The following is a 20,990-nucleotide window of genomic DNA, read 5'->3' as shown; positions in this document are numbered from 1 at the left end:
CCTTGTTAAAAGACAATGGATGAAAGAATGCAACAGTGCTGTTGCTGCAGCAGATAACACTCACCTTTTTAAAGTGTAAGCTATCAAATACATTGAGGAGGTTTTCTGTTGGATGGGTTGGTTTGGTTGGGTTTGGCTTTTTTTGATACTTAATGCAGCCAAATATCTTCAGATTGATTATGTAAGCTATCAGAAGATATTCATGACATTGAACCATTTCAGGAAGCATTTTTAAGTCTCACATAGGAAGACTGTCTCATTCCTGGAAATGACCTTAATGGGTAAACTTTAAGGGTGATCTAGTAATTTTATTCCCTCCTATATTTCAAAGCCTGTATCTAAACTGAACAAATTAGCAAAGCCAACCAACTCTGAAGAGTTAAAAACTGCCCTTAAAGCCTTTTTCTTCTGTTAAAAAAAAAAAAATATAGCTTTACATTTACAGTACAGTAAAAAAAAATACTGCATTTGTTAATTAGACATTTAGAAGACAGCAGGAACTTTCTACTAGCAAAATCAGCCAGACTATCTGTTCAGGGTGTTAACAGTAAGACAAATGTTGCATCCACAAAACACAGATAACTTTCTTTTTAAAATCAGAGGTCACAAAAGTAAATTATGGCACAATAAGTACCGTCTAGCATTTTTTACATGAAAGTAATCCTGAAAACATTTAGCTTTTAGAGGGAAAAAGTATCTGTTCAAAGTTCTTAGTTATTTTGATCTGGTCAGTATAAGTTACTAATCTTCTCTACAGGGATACCCATCTCATAACTCAGTAAGAAGTTTCCGTAACCACCACCACTCAAAAACACCCCAGTATGATCTCTTAGTCTAAAATAAAAACCATACCTACCTGTGTTTTGAGTGTGATCTTTTCCTTCTAGATCGGGATTTTGAGCTAGACCTGGATTCTGAACGAGAATGGGAACGAGATCGACCACCTTTTCTTTCACTGCTCTTTCCAGACTCTGAGAGGAAAAAACCACTTTGCAGTGTAAGCTCAGAACATTTAAACATCCCAGTTAACAATCTGGCACAAGTGGAAAGTACCACACATATAGTGCAAGGGGCCTACGCTTTGCACATCTTCCTTCTTTGCAAATATCCTTCAGAAACATCCAAGAAATTCATTGCATATACTCGTTGAGTGCAGCCATCCTGCAGCAGTACACACAAACCAGATAATTATAAACAGCTAGCTCTGTTAGGAATGAGATTTATGTTGCTGCCAAAATGCACAAGATTACAAGACGTTCTCCTCCACTATATTATTTAGCTACTTTTTTTTTTTTAAAGTAACCTCAGAAGAATAAATTTAGGGGGCATAATTTTGAAAACAAGAATAAAATGCAAAAAATAATTAGTACTTTTAATACTTTTAGATATTCCAGCCACTGTACAAATATTGATATTCTATTCCTCAAACACTGTTTTGGGGGAAGAAGGGATGGAGAGAAGGGGGTGAAAAGTTTGATCCAAAGGCCAGAAAGTCAGCATGAAAGCTTACCAGCAACCTCACCAGACTTTGGTTCAGACTCTAAAAGATTAATATTCTGCTGCTTAACACTGAGGAAATGTTAGAACTATTTTTTCTCCCAACCCTAAAAACCAACAGAAAATACTCCCCCCTCCCCCCAAAAAAACAAACCAAAATAAACCCCAGACCAACAAGCGCTCAAGATCCTCCACTATCTAAACTACATAAGAAAACGTCTAGGTTTATTAGTTAGAATGAAAATCTTGCTGAAGGAAAACAGAGGATTTCAACTGCAAGTTTAACAAGTTGAGATTTTTTTTTATGCTGTGGTTTTAAAATCACTTTAAATCAGCATAAATCAGCACTGAAACATCTGTCTAACCACTCAATCCCCCAACACCTTCCTCCTCGACCTGGCAACTTCAACGTTAACAGGGATCAGGGAACCCATCTGGATGAAAAAGAAGTCCATTACAATACGTTAAGTTTTATCCCAGATTCTTTCTCTGATCCCATTTGCTATGAAAATGCACATAGTCTTGAGCCAGCACGAAAAAGAGCATAGCACAGTGACAAAATTAACACGCTGAAGCATAACACTGCCCCTTTCAGCAGCATGCCAGCTCCCTCTGATCAGGAAACTACGGCATTAATGGGTGCTAGAGGAGAACAAAACAAAATATAGAGCAATTTTAGGTTTGTACCTATGTTGACCTTTAAAAGCACCAACATTAAGTATTAATTTAGTATTGACTTTGTACTTTAGAAAACATTCAGTGAGCATGCATCTGAAAATAAGATATGATGAAATAAAAAGTCAGCTTCATTCCATTGCTTTGTTGCATGAAGGCAATTCTGATTATTTTCCTTTGTTTTCACCCAAGCATGTTGTTCACCTTTGAGTACCACATTCCTGTGTTTGAAAGTGCTCTTAAAAGCACATGCCAAGGTACACATAGAACATGTCTGTTAGGTAATGAGCATAATATACCTACCTGGCTCAATAGCAGCAGATATGAAAGACTGGGCTTCCCTTACTCTCTTCATCACTTCTTCCAGTTCCTTGGCAGCAGCTTGTGGTGTCATTTCAGGAGGCTTCACTATTGCATTATTGGAGTGATTTATTCTAAATTAAGAAAAAATAAAACATTTAACTCCCAAACTCTTGAAAAGGGAAAATGAAAAACAAAGTAAGAAAACACCTTAACTTCCACATATGACTAAATACATTAAAGTTCAGCAAAACTAGATTTTTCTTAACACTCGTATGTTCTAAGTATCGGAAATGTCTTTTACCACTTTCAAATCAATACAGCACAGTATTTCTGTGTTAAAATATTTCTAGTAGAAGTCTAGAAATCTGTTTATTTCAAATCAAATCTCTACATTATGACCTACCAATTACACACAAATCATATCTAAACCCTAATTAGCACCAGGACTTTGCATATTCTCTCACTGTTATGGCTTTCAGTAACTCAAGTTTAGATGTAGAAATATTTTACTTGATGCTATCCATATTCTTCTTGGAGAAAGTTAGGCCCAACCTTGAAATTGGAATTCATAAAAGTGTTCCAGTTTACTAACAATAGATCCTTATATTGAAAGATCAACCAAGCCAAGTGCAAGGTCCTACACACCTGGGTCAGGGCACAGCTACAGGTTGGGCAGAGAAGAGATTCAGGGCAGCCCTGAGGAAAAGGTCTTGGGGGTGTTGGTCGATGAGAAACTTAACATGAGCCGGCAGCATGTGCTTGCAGCCCAGAAAGCCAACTGTACCCTGGGCTGCATCAAAAGTAGCGTGACCAGCAAGTCGAAGGAGGTGATCCTGCCCCTCTACTCTGCTCTTGTGAGACCTCACTTGGAGTACTGCGTGCAGTTCTGGTATCCTCAACATAAAAAGGACATGGAACTGTTGGAACAAGTACAGAGGAGGGCCACGAGGATGATCAGGGGCCTGGAGCACCTCCCGTATGAAGACGGGCTGAGAAAGTTGGGGCTGTTCAGCCTGGAGAAGAGAAGGCTGCGTGGAGACCTCATAGCAGCCTTCCAGTACCTGAAGGGGGCCTATAAGGATGCTGGAGAGGGACTCTTCATTAGGGACTGTAGTGACAGGACAAGAGGCAGCAGGTTCAAACTTAAACAGGGGAAGTTTAGATTAGATATAAGGAAGTTCTTTTTCATGAGGGTGGTGAGGCACTAGAAAGGGTTGCCCAAGGAATGCCCCATCCCTGGCGGTGTTCAAGGCCGGGCTGGACAGAGCCTTGGGCGACATGGTTTAGTGGGAGGTGTCCCTGCCCATGGCAGGGGGGTTGGAACTAGATGATCTTTAGGTCCTTTCCAGCCCTAACTACGATTCTATGAAAGAATATTCACAGCAGTTTCTGCACATCAGAGTCATAAACGTGTAAGGGTTCTAAAGAAATCTCTCATTCAGTATTCATACGGACAATTAATTTCTTACTTCAGCGGCCTGTCTCCAAACATAACTCCATTAAAGGCAAGAGCTCGAGGCACAGAATTTTGGTCTGCAAATTCCACAAAAGCAAATCGTGTTGGTTGTGTCTCATCACCTGCCATTCGCACAAATTTGACTTCTCCAACTTGCTTAAAGAATTCAAGCAGCTGATCTGCTGTTGTAGTCTAGAAAGAGTCAAAATGCTCAGATGAATTAAAACATATAATGAAAACCACTTAACCAACATATCAGGTAATCTAAGGGCTACAGATTTTAGAAAAACATCTCACAGGCAACATGAATTTGATAATGTTCACTTCAGAGAAACAGAAAGAAAAAAAAAAACCCAAACTTTTTCTCTTAAAGAATATACTATAATTTAAAATAGTACAACCACAAGCCCTTAAACTTAAAGGTTAAAAAAGCAAATCAAGGTTAAAAAAGCACTTGCACAGGATTTTGTACTTTTCAGGCAGCTCATTTGAAATAACTGATGAGGAATTTCCTGATGCACCTATGTCCAAGATATTGACTGTGAATTTTGATCAATTAAAAATGAAAAAAAAAATAAAAATAATCCAAACAACATTGCAAGACTTCACTTTTATCTGTTTTCCTACTGGCTTCCAGTTTGTTTTATTTTATTGCAATCAACAGTACTTTTACACTGTAGTAGCTGATTTTGCAGACAAGGAAAAACCCAAAATCAAATACTGCATCTGTCAAAAGCAATTTGTTTTTCAATTAATTACATCAACTGATAAAAAAACACCCACATTTCTGACAGACCTAACTTTCCTGCCACGGAAAATCAAAGGTTTCTATGCTAATCTTGCAACTTCTACTAGGACTAATCATTTCTTCTTACTGTACTTAAACAACTGCACAGTGCTGTAGGGGACAGCTACCATGACCTCACAACTTCTGAGGCACTGTTCAGCTAACACAAACCCAGCTGGACATTTAATCAACCCCCACAATCATAACTATGTTTCTTGAATTCAGCTACAGTGTGATTTCTCTGGTATCCTGCGAGAATGAATTCCAGAGTCTGGTCTTATCTGGTTGACAAAGGAGCATTCAGAATAAAATGTAAGATTATAATTCAAAAATGACAATTCTGCATCTTCTATTAGCACTGGGAATAAAATAATAACAATTTTAAAAAGCTACCTGTGAATTCAAGTTTCCAACGTAGACTGTTCTTCTAATTTCATCAATTTTGGATGGGTCCACATTCCCCATAATCGGTGGCTGTGGTATTTCTCCCGGTGCTGCAATGTTAGGGTCCAATGCTGCTGCTGGTATAGCCCCAAAATTGCCAAGTGAAACACTGAGCTGAAAAACACAAAAATAGAATATGCTTTGAGAAGCGAAGCACTGGTGGACGATACTTCACTTGTTAACACTTGTCCACCTCCTATGTTTCCGTAGAAATAAACCTAATGAATATAGGCAAGACTTTTAGGTCCCAGCTGAATACTGCATTGGTTTTATGTGGCAATGTTTTGGTAGCAGAGAAGGGGACTACAGGGGTGGCTTCAGTGAGAAGATGCCAGAAGCTTCCCCTACATCGCTCAGAGCCAGTTCCAGCCAGCTCCAAGATGGACCTGCTAATGGCCAAGGCTGAGCCAGGGACAGTGTGTCCTGGGTTCAGCAGTAGCAGTCATTTTTCTCCTTCCTAGTTGCTGGTGCAGTGCTGTGTTTTTGACTTCCAGCCTGGGACAAATGCTGATAACACCGACGGTTTTAGTTGTTGCTAAGTAATGCTTTACTCCGATCCAGGAGTTTTAGTCTCATGCTCTGCCAATAAGGAGGGGCACAAGAAGCCGGGAGGAAGCAGAGACAGCTGACCCAAACTAGACAAAGGGATATTTCATACCACAGCACGTCATGCCCAGCATATAAACTGGGGGGAGATACCCAGAAGGCCCAGATCGCTGCTCAGGTCATGCTGGGTATCAGTCAGTGGGCGGTGAGCAACTGTATTCTCTCCCCTTGTTATTTCCCTTATTATTATTGGTGGTAGCAGTAGTAGTTTTGTGTTATACCTTAGTTACTGGACTGTTCATATCTCAACCCGTGGGACTTTTATTCTTTCGATTCTCCTCCACATCCCTTGGAGAGCAAGGGGGGAGAGTGAGGGAGTGGCTGCATAGTTCTGAGTTACCAGCTGGGCTTAAACCACAACACAGTGGTAGCACCTCTGGGATAACAAATTTAAGGAGAAAAAAATGCTGCACAACTGCAGCTAGAGAGAGGAGCGAGAATATGCGAGAGCAACGACTCTGCAGACACTAAGGTCAGTGAGGAAGGAAAGGACAAGGTGCTCCAGGCACTGGATCAGAAGCTCTCCTGCAGCCCGTGGTGAAGGGGGATGTGCCCTGAAGGAGGCTGTGACCCCACAGAGATCATGCTGGAGCAGGCTCCTGGCAGGACCTGTGTCTCTGGGGGAGAGAGGTACTCATGGTGGAGCAGACTTGCTGGCAGGACCCATAAATAACCTTCTATAGTTAAGATTATCTGTGTGCTATCAGTTACCGTCTTATCAAAATGGTCTGGACAGGGATGCAGTACATAAATCAGAAAAAAAAATACTGGCTTGAATTTCTAATGCTTACAGTCAATTAAGTAAGATACCTTCAAACACTGTTAATAGCCTTTTTTTTTTTTTTGCTACAAGTATAAGGAAGTGGATATGGAATTGCTTATCCACAAACGGATAATGTACTGCTGAAGCCTTGCCCAGCAAGGAAGAAGGGAATTTGCAGTGACCAGAGCCAATTTGTTTCATAACAGACATCAGTCTATCAAAGGGACAGATAAAGTACCTTTTGAATAAACATATCACATAAGATTAATTACAGCTGAAACGTGAAAGATATTAAGTGTAAGACCTTTCCCTACAAACACAGTCACTGCCTAGAGAACAAGGACAATGCAACTCATTTTTAGAACTGAGAATTGAAATTTCTCTTGGGGAATGATATTTAAAAAAATAAAAAAATTGCCTACTAAATTGGGCTACTGAGTTCCTGGTTTGAATTTTATTTTCTCCACCAAAAAAAAGCAACTGCCTTTCCAGCAAACAAAGTTTCTAACAGGTGCTACAAATTCTCAACAAGGCACCAGCAATTACGGTTTTTGTTATAGAACAAGTGAAAACTACTGTCTTCACTTGAAATCATTCTTTTATTATTATGCAGAGGGTTGTACAGCTTGACTTCCTCTTTGACAGTCTAAACTTGACAGATAATTTATTAAAGACAGATATAAAGCCAAAGTGAATTTACCTTAAAAGGTTAGTTTAGAAACAAATGTCTCTACTGCTATTACACCATTTCTATTTAGTATCTTCATTGATGATCTGGATGAGAGGATTGAGTGCACCCTCAGCATGTCTCCAGATGGCACCAAGTTGGCTGGGAGTGTTGATCTGCTGGATGGTAGAAAGGCTCTGCAGAGGGATCTGGACAGGCTGGACTGAGGGGCTGTGGCCAAAGGTATGAGATTCAGCAAGGCAATGTGCTGGGTCCTGCATTTGGGCCGCAACAACCCCATGCAATGCTCCAGGCTTGTGGAAGAGCGGCTGAAAAGCGGCTTGGTAGAAAAGGACCTGGGGGTGCCGATTGATGGCCAGCTGAACATGAGCCAGCAGTGTGCCCAGGTAGCCAAGAAGGTCAACAGCATCCTAGCCTGTATCAGCAATAGTGTGGCCAGCAGGAGTAGGGAAGTGATCACCCCCCTGTACTGGGCACTGGTGAGGCCGCACCTCGAATCCTGCATTCAGTTCTGGGCTCCTCACTACAAGAGAGATGTTGAGGTGCTGGAGTGGGTCCAGAAAAGGGCAACAAAGTTGGTGAAGGGTCTGGAACACAAGTCTGATGAGAAGCGGCTGAAGGAACTGGGGGTGTTTAGTCTGGAGAAAAGGAGGCTCAGGGGAGACACCTTCTCACACTCTACAGCTACCTGAAAGGAGGCTGTAGCTAGGTGGGTGTTGGTCTCTTCTCCCAAGTAACAAATGATAGAAGAGGAAATGCCCTCAAACTGTGCCAGGGGAGGTTTAGACTGGACATTAGGAAACATTTCTTCACAGAAAAGGTTTTTAAGCACTGGAACAGGCTGCCCAGGGAAGCTGTTCAGCCACCATCCCTGGAGGTATGTAAAAGCTGTATAGATGTGGCACTTAGGGACAAGGTTTAGTGGTGGACTTGGCAGTGTTAACAGTTGGACTCTATGGTCTTTTCCAACCTAAAAGATTCTATGCCCATGTTTCATTAGCAACAATTATGCAGCAGAACCATGAGTAAGCACTTCTTTTGTTTTCGAAATATGCAAACTATTGCTTTACACATCAATGAGGGCAGTATCTCCTATTTTAAGACAAAAAAAGCCAACATTCTTGTGAGCTAAAAATGATTTTCAAAGTCATGCAATGTCTCTTCTACAATGACAGCTATGAACCATTAAGAGAATCAGCCTAACCCTCTAACTGATGTCTTGGGCCCTACTGTTTCATTATATAAGTTGTAGACTAAAACAGCTGTTGGAGCACAAGCTTCAGAAAGGATGCCGAATTTTGTGCAGGTTTTTTTTAGAGGAAACTCAGAAATCAAACAGGGACTGACTTTTACTTACTGTAGTCAAAGGGGTTGGTGTAGGTATAGGAAGCAACCCTGCACCAGGCATCAGGCTTGTCATAGCAGGAGCAGGGGCCAACAGAGAAAGGGCTTTGGCTTCATCTGGGATTTTACCTGAATAAGCAAATGAAAGCGTTATGCAGAATTGGAACACAACACAGATGTTACTCTTTCTATGATTTTACAATTACCCTTGCATTTAAAAGGCATAATAGATAAGAATGAATCTATCTACCAGACCCTTACAAAGAAACAAATATGAACTTAAGTATTTCCTTTTACCCTGCCTCTACTAGGAAAAACAAAAGTGAGCAAAACTTCAAAGACTAGCAGTCTCATTAACGGCTTATTATTTTAAAAACTGAATAATGTATACAATTATTTAACACTTTGAGCTATGGGTCACCTGTACTGGAAACTTAATGTTCATGAACCAAACGATATCAAGCATGGACGTTTTCCCAGGGCGGTGTTTTCACGGTGATCGAAAGTTGTTTTACACATGACAACCGATCATGTTGGCTGCATCACTAATAGCACACAGAACATCAGATACAGAAAAGAAGAACATTTTTTTTAAATTTAATCCCCAGATTTGAGTGGCAAATAATCAAATCAGATTAAAAAACAAACAAACAAACAAAAAACAACAAAAAAAAAAGAAAAAAAAAAACACAACCAAAAAAACCCAAACCAAAAAACTAAGGGGTGGGAAAACAAAGTATCGGCTAACTGAAATTAGTGTGCATTTCCCCCCCCTCTGATGTTACCTACTTTTGATATAAAATTAAATAAAAATAAAAAACAAAATAAAAATAAAATGAAATAAAAAATAAAATAAAACATAAAAATAAAAAAAATTGAAAAGTAAAATAAAAATAAAATAAAAAACCAAACAAAACAAAAAAAAACAAATAACCCCAAACCACAAAAATAAAAACCACACCACCTTCACACACACCCACGCACCCCACACACCCAAAACTCCTGTGACTCCACACAAGACATACAAGTGAAGTTGGGAGTACAGGTGGGGATGGCAGAAAAATTCTGATTTGTATTGGTTTATATTGGAGATCACTGTGAAACTTTGATAAATTAGCTTCAAATATACTGAGATTTAAGAAAATCATAACTGAACAGCTAAGCAAGCTATTTTCCTAAAATATTTACTTCCTACCATTTCAACCATATTACGTTCTCCATCATGCTAAAAGTTTAAGTACTACCTAATCTTAACTAAACACAGATTTCTGCTAAATGAACCCACCCTAAAAATCTTCAAAAATAAAAAGATGCAATAGTTAATTACAAATACAATTAAATGTATGAATTACATTTGAAATGCAAAGGGATTTAAACTGGTACAGACATTAAACACTGAACTGAAAAACTACAGAAAGGAAGTTCTAATTATACTAGATACCTATAATCTATTCAAAATTACTGGTGGTAGCTATATATATGGCATCCAACTGAGCCCTTTGGTATTGCCCCATGCACTTTAATAAAGTAAATGCTTTTATTTAAACACCGTTTTAAAAGTCAAGGTATATACAAATACTGTGCCAGTGGCTTTTACTGCTTTGGTTCAAACTGTAAAACCCCCAACTTCAGGATTTAAAATTTAATATATAAATATTGTTGTCAAAAAGCAAAACATGATACATTTTAAAACACTCTGCAATTTTAGCTATAGGTGTCCCAATAAACCCCATGGGAATCAAATGTTGCAAACCTGTTCTACAGATCTGCAGCAAGGACTAGATTGCAGTTGGATATGACCAAAGGACAAAGCAAATCAAAATAAAAATTAATTAATATGTAGCATAGGTGGAATAGAAAACAACAGTACTCTCTTTCTTTCCTCATGCCTTCTATTTAGATTTATTTTATTTAAGTTTTGAGGCACCTTGCTCCTTAACACGTAACAAAACACTTGATTTTGCTATCTAAAGGGGAAAAATAGGAAAATTATTAGCATTTAAGAATTAACTATGCAATGATGTCTTCCAGGGCTTTTATAAAAACATGCATGAATCTGAGTTATCATCACAATATTCAGCACTCTTTACAGGTCTCATTTTGAAGTCAGATGTGCAATGAGAGGTGTACCTGATTTGACTGACTGCTCATGAGAATCAGGTAATTTGCCCCACAATCCTGCCTACTATGCAGCCAACTAACAGGATTCCAAATATACAGTTCCAGCAACTGTGTGTGCAAACTAGTCATACCATTTTGATCAGTTCTTCTGAAAATCAAGTGTTTTCAAATGACTGATGAACCAGACCTTATCCTGAACAGCCAGCATCTTGCCATTAACTGGATACTCATACAGGTTTCTACAGGATCAACAGACATGGCTCAGAGATAATGTCTTTTGAAAGAAACTTAAGCATACACTTACAGACAATACAGTATACACTTAACCAGATAAAATTCTAAGCCTTAAGTGTATGGGTTATCTTATTGAAATAACTGTATGTATTTTATTATTCATTTGCTCAAATGTTACTTAAGAAATCAACTGAACACTGTCAGTTAACTAATATAGCAGTTAAAAAATGAATAGCGTGTCTAAATTATGAAGTTAGCAGCATTATTTCCATAATACTTTGGTCCCTCAACAATGTAATAATTTATTTTAAATACAAAAATTAGTTGGTTAGTTCCATGCCAGAAATTTCTGCTTATTTACTTTATTCAAGAATGAGGGTTTATCTCTACAGAGAGAACCCTGAATATTTGCCTGTATTTTCAGAGATAATGTCTTTTGAAAAGATCCCCCTCTAGCTTTTAATATCAGTTCAAACTTTTTAACAATTCCATAGAAAATAACCGGGGGGGGGGGGGGGGAGAGAACACACCACAAAAGCACAAAAGAAAACCTGAAATATCTTGCAAATTTACTTCCCTGTTCTTTATAGACAGTTTTGAAAAAACAATATCTGAAACCAAATAACCTCATGAGTTACAGCCTTTAAGTTTTAGAGTGCTATCTCCATGAATTTATTTATAAAAGGAATACAAGCCCAAAGACACAAAAAAACCTATTGGTAATGACATAACAAATTCAGACTCTTTCGTTTAAGAATAACTGCCTTGGCTTTTAAACTCATGATATTTAAAAGCTGAATGGAAACTATGTAAAAATATTTATTTTCTAATAAGGGAAATAAATATGCCACATCCATACCACATTCTTTGAAATATTTTAGAAGCTTATGAGTATTTAGTAAATTAGAGATTCTAGGATTTATTTATACTTTGCTTTGCAAAGCAATCTGGAAGCAAAGGTAGATTAGCTCTGCACTGCCTAGATATTACGCTTCTTCTGAAATGTACAGTTGTTCTAAATATCAGTTATGATCATTACTTTTTAATCTAAGTGTTTAAGAGCCCTAATCAACCTAGTCCATACCAGAATCTATTTTGCTAAATGCCAAACAGAAGCATCTTTATTAAGCAGGTATTCCTCTCCCCCCCACCATGTGCTCAGAAGAAACTTTCCCTACTCTATGTACTGAAACTACATGGTTAATCCTCCTGTTCCCCCAAAACTGCTTTAGCCGTAAACACGTATGTTTCTTTTAAAAATAACTGCTGTTCACAACTACTCAAAACATGATTAAATATTTTCCTACTTTAGAAAAAAAAAAATAAAAATTAAAAATCAATGGAACACATAAAAATATTTTCTATATGATCTAATTCCTGATTCTTATTGGATTTAGCAGCAGAGATTAAAGAGATTACAATTCCCGGTAATTACTTCAACTGGCACAGCTAAATCCAACAGAGGGCATAAAGTAAAGCTCTTCCCAGCTGCAGTCCACAGACTGCTGCATTACCAGAGGGAAACCAATTGGTTCCAATACCACTGTCTGGGAAGAGCAATGCCTGAGGACTAGACACACCACCTGGTTCAGTTCAGCACTTGTTTCAGGGCTTCTGTTTCACAAGAAAGAATATCATTTAGGGACGAGATCCTTCTCAAACACTCCAGCATGAACTGTGGGGCTTCCAAGATTGTGAAATGACACTTTTTTTTTTAAGCTCTTCTTGAAATAATCACCACTGGAGCATGTAAAACCACAAGACACATACATACATGCACAGAGACTTTCTCAATCTTCCTACAAATAACTGTGTTAAAAGACAATGTGCCTCACATAACACATTCCAACCAAAACCTGAGGCTGCATTTGTACTGATGAGCGTTAAACAGTTTTTTTCCAAAAATTACAAAAACAAGAGGATGAACTCTTACTGCCACTGACCTCATCTGAAGCAAACAAATATTTCATGACATTCAATATTAATGAAATTTCAATTTCAGAAATAATTATTTTAAACTCTTCGTATTAGATACAAATCAAAAGCCTTCTTTTAAACAGACCATGCAACCTAAAATAAAGGTACTCTGCAAAGAATGATTTTGCTTTGTAAAGTTAATTTCTCCAGAAAGTTTCAACTGTCCTTTTCTGAGGTAAGCTCATAAAGCATAACATATAAAAGAATGCATCTTAAAACTCATATATTTTTCACTATTCCAGTCTGACAATGTGCTCATCTATTGAATTTAGATGCTTAAATTCATTCCAAACCAAATTTATCCATAATTCACAGCATAGAACTTAGGTGATCATATTCTAAATTCTGTGTATACCACCCACAAGCAGCTTCAGGTCAACATCAAAATGAAACATAGAAACACTCTGAACCCTTTACAAAATATATTTTTTTCAGAACTGAATTACCAGTTCACAAGTACAAAGGAAAGAGATTTAACAGGAAGAAGAAAAAAAAAAAAAACAACCAAAGGAAAGAAAGCAAAATAAAATTAAAACGGAGACAGGGCGTCCATCTTCAGCAGGCCAGACTTCGATCTCATTTCCCACATGAAGGTTTCACTTGGCAGCAGGTTTAGTGGCATGACAAACAATGCCTAACTCAGGCAAGTGTAACAGGTCTGCCTTGGCCAGTCTAGTCATCTAATAATGCACACATATCACACAGAGAAAACATACAAAACCAAATTAATAGTCAAAATCCATCTACTAGATAATGTGGACATGAAATTTAATATTATTGGTGCAGCATCTTTACTTTTCAACCTTTGTGTCCTCAATGTATAAGATTTAAAGAAAAGCCTACTGATACACACAGAAGTCAGTTGTATTTTGACAACTAGCTGTTGAAATTTTAAATTATATTTTTGTTAAATGCTTATTAAATGTCACAAAACCAACATTGTTTTCATTGTGTAGCAGTTCCCTCCTCATACTCCCTTGATTTAACACTTCTTAAATACACTCCAAATTTCAGATTTTATTCTGTTTTTTAAAACCAAGTTTTCAAAGTTCCATTTTGCCCCCCCTACATTCAATTCAACACATGAAATGTTTTACTTCTGGCACTGTTTGCCATGGATATCATTTAACCTTCCAGTAGAATATAACCATTGCTACTTTTAAAGACTGTGATACACTCCACTGATTCTGTTAACAATGAAACATAGTGAATAAAAAACGGTGCAGTGTGGTCTCAAAATCCATGCTTATAACACATAATAAATTTCTCACAAAGTTAAACCTATAACAATTCACATCTATACAAATTAAAATTAGTGATTCTGGTTAATAGTTACATGGAAATAGCACTCTGAAGTAAAAAAACAAAATATTTTTTTTTTTACTTCACAAACCAATCACTCGTTGAGCTAATTATTGCCTAAATCTCTGTGGGGTCCAGAATGATCTGGAACAGTGACAATTTTCCTACAATACATTTTCTCAGAAATGCCTACTAAGTCAGCTACAAACAGGGTTGAAGCAAGATTTCTTAGAACTCTGATTTTTATTCTCCTTCAGCGCATTGACTACCATCAAGAGACATAGGAAAACTGTAGCTTTATCTGTCTGCTGTCATATCATACGTCAGGTGGTGATACCATCACAAGAAAAACATCAGGAAGTGCTATTCATTCATTAGGTGGCAATCTTCCCTTTCTGGCAGTATTATGGTCTTTTTAATGAAATGTAATACTAAGATCCTGAAGAATTTGTAGTCAACTATTTAAGGGCAATTTTTCAATAATAAGGACTCTGGTCCGATACATTTTGCCTACCTGAAGCCTCAAAAAAGGTTCAAGTAGATACAGGAATATCCTCTCTGTGCTTTAAGAACAAGTTCTAAAAATAAAACCAAAAAGCCCACAAAATAAAGCATAAAAGCAACTAAAAATCTAGGCTTCACAAAGACTTGTTTATATGCCCATATTAACAAGGCTACAAGAATAGACAGTATATTGTAGGTCATTTCGGAGCCTACGAAATTTTGGAGACTTGTGAGAGTTTGTTAGGAGTACCCCAGAATACCTCTAAAAAAAAAAAAAAAAGGTAGGACACCCCCCCCCAAACAAACCAAAACCACAAACAACCAACCACAACACCACCACCCCCAAAAGAAACAACACACAAAAAACAAACCCCAAAACCAAATAAACAAACCCCATAAAACAAACAAAAAATTCACACACAAATAATAATAATAATAATAAATTTAAAAAAAAAACAACAACCAAACAAACACACCAAGGGCAATACATCAAGATCCAAACTGCACTGTTCTCAGTGCCAGGAAACTGCCTAATCTTTTTCAGTTCTTCAGTGATCCATTGACTTTAGTGAGAACTTTGTGTGGGAATAAGCTTACCATACTGAAGGGAACTATTTTACCTTCTTTTCCCCCAGAATACGTAATAACTATGGAAAATTTAATTATCCTAATTAAGGTCAACTATTTTTTTCTAATACTGAATATCAATTACATTTATATAAGTGGGTTTCTCCATTCAATTTTCAATTTTGTTTCAAGACTTTTTTTTTTAAAAAAAGCAATAAAATAACAGAGCACCACGTCCTTACATAGGAAGCTTAAAACAATTAGCAGACAGGACGAAGACCAACATTACAGAACAATGTCCAAAATACCAACCTTCTGCACAGGGCACAACTATCAAAGCTCTGTCAATAAAAACTGTGTTAGTTAGATGCTGGGCCACACCAACACTTGATGCTTCACGAAACTTAATATAACATACTTTGGAGGAAAAAGCAAGAGGTGCATTGCTGCAAGATAAAAGGGAAAAACAAAACAAAACACAACAACAAAACAATTAGACAAATTAAATCATTTTATGCATTTTCAACTATTATTTCTTAATTAAAAAAAAAAAAGAGAAATAAATGTGTTAGACTTCCTGGAAAAGTTAACTAAATGACATGAGTACAGAAATTTAGTAGTTTGCCTACTTACTATGCCACTAAAAAAAAAAGAATAGCATAGCCCTTCCTCCTTTTTAATGGAAATTTACATAAGCCAAAATCCCAAATTAACAAGGCTGATTTTCTTTACAAATCTTGCTAAAGATCATTCACCAATACATTCCAAATTACTATTGTAAGTAGCACATTTATTCAATGCATTTGTCAAGTAAATAGTTTATTTTAATCAAACAATAAGCCCAGTCATTTTTTTAATGGGTCCTTCAGATATTAGCCCATATTAACCAATACTCTTAGGCCTTCACAAAAGAATCTTTGTTAATTTACCAAGATAAAATCATTTCTTGAGAGGTCTTGAAAATGTTATTCTTAGTTCACTAATGTAACAAAAATTCTTATCATCTGCCTTAGTCTGGCATAGCATAGTACAGAATAATACTGTAGGAAGAATTCACTATTAAGCTAGAATAAGGAAGAAAATTAAAAATATGTATGTTGGGCAAGTTGCTTTTCCATTAGATAGTACACCAGAGACATCAAAAAGCACAATATGTAAACTTTATATCCTTGACCAAAACCAAAGTTTACTTAAAAAAAAAACAAAAATGTATTCACTAGTTAAGGTTTATACTCTTTATACAAGGAGTTTATTCATATGAAGTACAGGTGAAGCCTTCAAATACAGAATAAAATAGGATATTGGTGGAATGTCAGCAAGTTCCATTTGAAAATAAATAAAAAATAAATTAAAAAAATAATAAAAAAAGCAAAAGTAGAAAATCATGGAAAATACACTGCATGAACAACTTAATCCTGATCCTCCCTCAACTGAAACACTTGTCAACTTCCTGGAAGCACCAGAAGCAGTTTAGATCAATCTATCTTGTAACCCCTCAAATTCCAAGCTGGTACTCCCCCAAAGTTATTATATGGAATTAATGAGGTTTTAGTATTTAAATATGAACTCAGAAGTTTATTACACATTTTTTCATCATACTAATTGCATAAATAAATTAGCAACTTAGTCTGAGGCTGGCATATTGCTACATTTCTGGTTACCAGAAAGGTAACGTGGGTAAAATATCTAGACAGCCATCCAACTTGAGAATGGCAGAAACATTTATGATGGAAAATTTTGTGAAAACATACATTAAAGAAGCAAATAATAACAGGGAGTGGAAGAAACATAAATACTAAAGCCAATCTTATACAACTTAGAAAAGCATTGCAAGCTGACTACATTTCTTGTGTCCATTTAGCCTGTTTGCAGTGGACAATGTTTTCAGTTTCAAGCTTTCATGCTCAGGAATAAAATAAATGTATAAAATGGCTTTTGAGCCATCTGCAAGGTCATGGTTCAGAACGCTGTCCCGGGTTCAACTTTAAGTTATTTTGCTCCTTCTTAGTAGCTGGTGCAGTGCTGCATTTTCAACTTTAGTCTGATAACAGTGCTGATAACACACCGCTGTTTTAGTTGTTGCTAAGTAATGCTTACTCTGATCAAGGAGTTTTCAGTCCCTCATGCTCTGCCAGTGAGGAGGGGCACAAGAAGTGGGGAGGAAGAAGAGACAGGACACCTGACCCAAACTAGCCAAAAGGGTATTCCATACCACTGCATATCATGCCCCATATATAAACTGGGGGGAGTCATGCTTCATCACTGCTCCGGTCTAGTGTCCTGGGTTCAGCAGTAGCAGTCATTTTTCCCCTTCTTGGTAGCTGGTGCAGTGCAGTGTTTTGATTTTCGGCCTGGGAACAGAGCTGATAGCAATGTTTTGGTTTGGCCAAGGACTTTGTGAGCCTCATGCTCTGCCAGGGAGGAGGGGAAGCCAGGAGGAAGCAGAGACAGGACACCTGACCCAAACTGACCAAAGAGGTATTCCATACCACAGCACGTCATACCCAGGATGTAACTGGGAGTTAGCCGGAAGGGCTGGGAGACTGCAGGGTTGGAGGAGGTATCGGTCGGTGCTTGGTTGGGCTGAGGGGGGCGAGTTATCGGTCAGCTGGTGCTGAGGTGTTGTATTCTCTTCCCTTGTTATTTCCTTTATCATTATTATTATTGGTGGTAGCAGTAGTGATCTGTGTTATACCTTAGTTACTAAACTGTTCTTATCTCAACCCATGGGAGTTGCATTCTTTTCGATTCTCCTCTCTGTCCCTCCAGGAGCAGGAGCAGGGAAAGAAAGGGGGGGAGTGAGCGAACGAATTACCTGACTGTGTTTAAACCATGACATCTAGATATCGGTCTGTGGGTGGTGAGCAATTGTATCGTGCAATACTTGCATTTATTGTTTTTTTTTCCCTTTCCCTTAGTTTTATATTCTCTCCTCTTGTTATTCCCCTTATCATTAGAATTAGTAGTAGTTGTAGCAGTAGTTTTGGATTATACTTTAGTTACTGGACTGTTCTTTTCTCAGTCCGTGGTATTTACATTCTTTTGATTCTCCTCCTCATCCCACTAGGAGCAGGGGAGTGAGCAAGCAGCTGCATGGTTCTGAGTTACAGGCTGGGCCTAAACCACAACACAAACTTTCCATTAGAGCTGACAAATAGCTATGACTTTCTCAGTACTCAGCAGAAACATTTGCATGCAATTTGTAATCTTACATATTGTGAAGATCCAGACTTTGCTCACAGCAAAGATTATTTTATTTTAATGGCAACAGATGTATTTTGTTTAGTTTGGGGGTGGGGGTGTTTTTGGGGCTGGTTTATTTTGAAATACACATGCTAGCATTACAACTGAAATGGCTGAAGATACTGTGGTCCAGATTTCTAACATCTCTTGTCTTTTATTGCTAACTCAAAATCATAATTCTGTTCCAGACAGTTTCAAACTCCATAAATAATCTTTATAAATAGGGCCAGATATGACAATTTAGCTGTTTTGGGTTGGTTTTTTTTTTTAATACCCCCCCCCCCCGATTTCCTGGATTCCAATCACAAAAGCCATCTGAAAAGTATATTAGAAATTATTAACATCAAAACACTGCTACAACAAGGATCTAAAAAAGAACTTTTGGTACAAAGTGTTTTCTGAAGGTTAAGATAATGCAGTTCACTGAAAAATTAATTAAGAGACGGAATTCTCTTACAAGGAGACCACCTCTACTGAAAATACATCAATGCTGCATCTACGTCAAGGGAGATTATCAAGATGCAAAGGATGTAAAATTCTAAAAGGTTTCACAGTAATTAAGTCCTCTCCTTTTACGAAATGGGCCTCCTAAACTTCCAAAAGAAGGCTTCTTATGAAACTTCTTAAACACAGAAAAGTCCTATTTTTTTTTAATTTCTTTTGTTACATTTTTTTTCTACCAATCTTTTCTGAGGGTGAACTGAGGCAAAGTTATAGTCTTCTTCCTAGGGATACAATGCACAAAGGCAAAAATGCAAGTCCCACATCTCTGATTTAAGGTTATTAAAATCCAATTTCTTTATGAAAGCAAGAAAACTCAAAAAGGAAATAAAGATGCAAATAATATTCAGATCTTACTACCATTTTTTTGTTTTCCTTTGAAGAGAGACAGTAACATCGATCCCATCCATCCCCCAACAGAACAAAAATCAACCAAAAACCTAAGAATTCAGAAATATACATTGGGGAAAAAAAAAAAACACAAACAAACCACCCACAAAAAAAAAAACAACAAAACACAAAAAAAAAACAAATAAAACAAAAACAAAAAAAACCCAACCAAAAAACCCCCAGGAAAAACCCACAACCAAATAAAAGCCTACAAAAAATCCCTGTAAGAATCAAAATTTTCGCAGGGTGGTAGTTGGGGAAACAACAGCAGAAATGAATAACCTATCAAAACAAGATATTCGGAAAGAATTGTGCAGATCACAATTGCGCAGGTACCGTTCTTCTGTTAACGGCCCTTCAAACAAAAAGAACTCGTCCCGCAACGCCCGGGCGGCGGGGCCTGGCAGCCAGCAGAGTCGGGGTTCGATCCTGCGACGCTCCCACCCGACCGCCCCCCCAACCACCTACACCTGGGATAAGTCCGAAAGAGAAAGGTGGAACCACAAAAAAGAGATTTTCAGGAAAAAGGGGGGAAACGAGACCAGCACCGGGGAAGCGCTTCATGGCAGCTTAGGCGCACACTTCTCGCCAGGCTTTAGACCGTGACTCAGAGACGACAGCCCCGGCCGCCACCACAAGAACACATAAGCCACCCTATTTCCACCGGCCATTCCGGAAATGCCACAATTGCTCCCGTCCTCCGAGCTAGGACCACCATTTTATATCCAAGTGAAGCCGCTTTCATATAACGCTCCTGCCACATACAAAGGGATGGGGCCACGTGACACACCCACCCACACAGGAGACTCTGGTGGCCCCGTTCAAGATGGCACATAGGAACTTATGTTTCTTCCCCCCGTTCTCTCGACCCCTCTAGGCCTCTTCCTCATCTCAAGTCTCTATCGCTCCGAAGGCCGGTGCGGACCGTACTTACTCCGGGGGATAAAGGCGTAGCTCCTCAATATCTCCCAAGAAGCCGAAAAGAGTCCGCATCTGCTCACTAGTCACTGCCGAGGACAGGTTCGTGACCTGGATAACAGACGTGGGGCCCAAGGGGAAGCCGAGCGGCACCCCGATTCCTCCGCTGTTCATCATAGTGGAATCTGCACAACTATTCTGCTCGCGATGGTACAACACACAACCGGAGAGGCGGGCCTGACGACAGAGAAGCGCGCGGTGATTGCCAGAGCGTCTTAACATGTGGACGCTCTAACAGTGAACTCGACTGCCCCCCGTGTTGGCGATATTACGGAAAATAAAGAAACCTTTTTCAAAATTAACATGATATGGCCCTGATTGAAGGAGTAGGATAACACCATAAATCAGCCAAACAAGGAAATACCAAGATGAGAACAAAACCTGATGACAAATCCAAAGAGAAGAGTACTTGAACTTTGAGTGAACCATCCTAATTAACATAATAACCCACACCTTTCCTTTGGGAAAGCTCCCCTAGCAACTAAGCATTTTCCCCACAGAACATGCGCAGTAAAAAGGAGATATGCTATGACTTTAAGACGGGGCATCTTAGGAGCCAATGGGAACGAGGGTGCCTAAATACGACTGTAAAAAATACTAACTGTTGCTC

General features: G+C 38.2%; 1 protein-coding gene across 6 annotated transcripts in view; it reads right to left on the bottom strand.

Annotated features, from left to right (window-relative positions):
* The window catches only part of LOC133283087 (splicing regulatory glutamine/lysine-rich protein 1-like), a 49,889-nt gene extending 29,126 nt beyond the window's left edge, over positions 1–20,763 (bottom strand). For 2 of the 6 annotated variants that reach the window (XM_061479564.1, XM_061479565.1), the window contains exons 1-7: positions 20,337–20,761; positions 15,581–15,714; positions 8,577–8,692; positions 5,112–5,276; positions 3,945–4,123; positions 2,476–2,606; positions 857–971 (exon numbers count right to left, since the gene is read on the bottom strand). In XM_061479564.1, coding sequence (XP_061335548.1) covers positions 857–971; positions 2,476–2,606; positions 3,945–4,123; positions 5,112–5,276; positions 8,577–8,692; positions 15,581–15,714; positions 20,337–20,602 — 1,106 coding nt within the window. In that variant the 5' untranslated portion in view covers positions 20,603–20,761. Of the gene's footprint in view, positions 1–856; positions 972–2,475; positions 2,607–3,944; positions 4,124–5,111; positions 5,277–8,576; positions 8,693–8,984; positions 9,090–15,580; positions 15,715–20,336 lie in introns of those variants that run through there. The other 4 variants (XM_061479566.1, XM_061479568.1, XM_061479569.1 and 1 more) reach the window with 4 other exon arrangements.
* Between the last annotated feature and the right edge of the window lie 227 nt (positions 20,764–20,990).

This window comes from Pezoporus flaviventris, unplaced genomic scaffold, assembly GCF_033815535.1.
Source record: "Pezoporus flaviventris isolate CSIRO_AGI_PZ_B2104156 unplaced genomic scaffold, CSIRO_AGI_Pfla_v1 ptg000153l, whole genome shotgun sequence".
NCBI lineage: Eukaryota > Metazoa > Chordata > Aves > Psittaciformes > Psittacidae > Pezoporus > Pezoporus flaviventris.
This window is presented reverse-complemented; position numbering and strand designations above follow the sequence as displayed.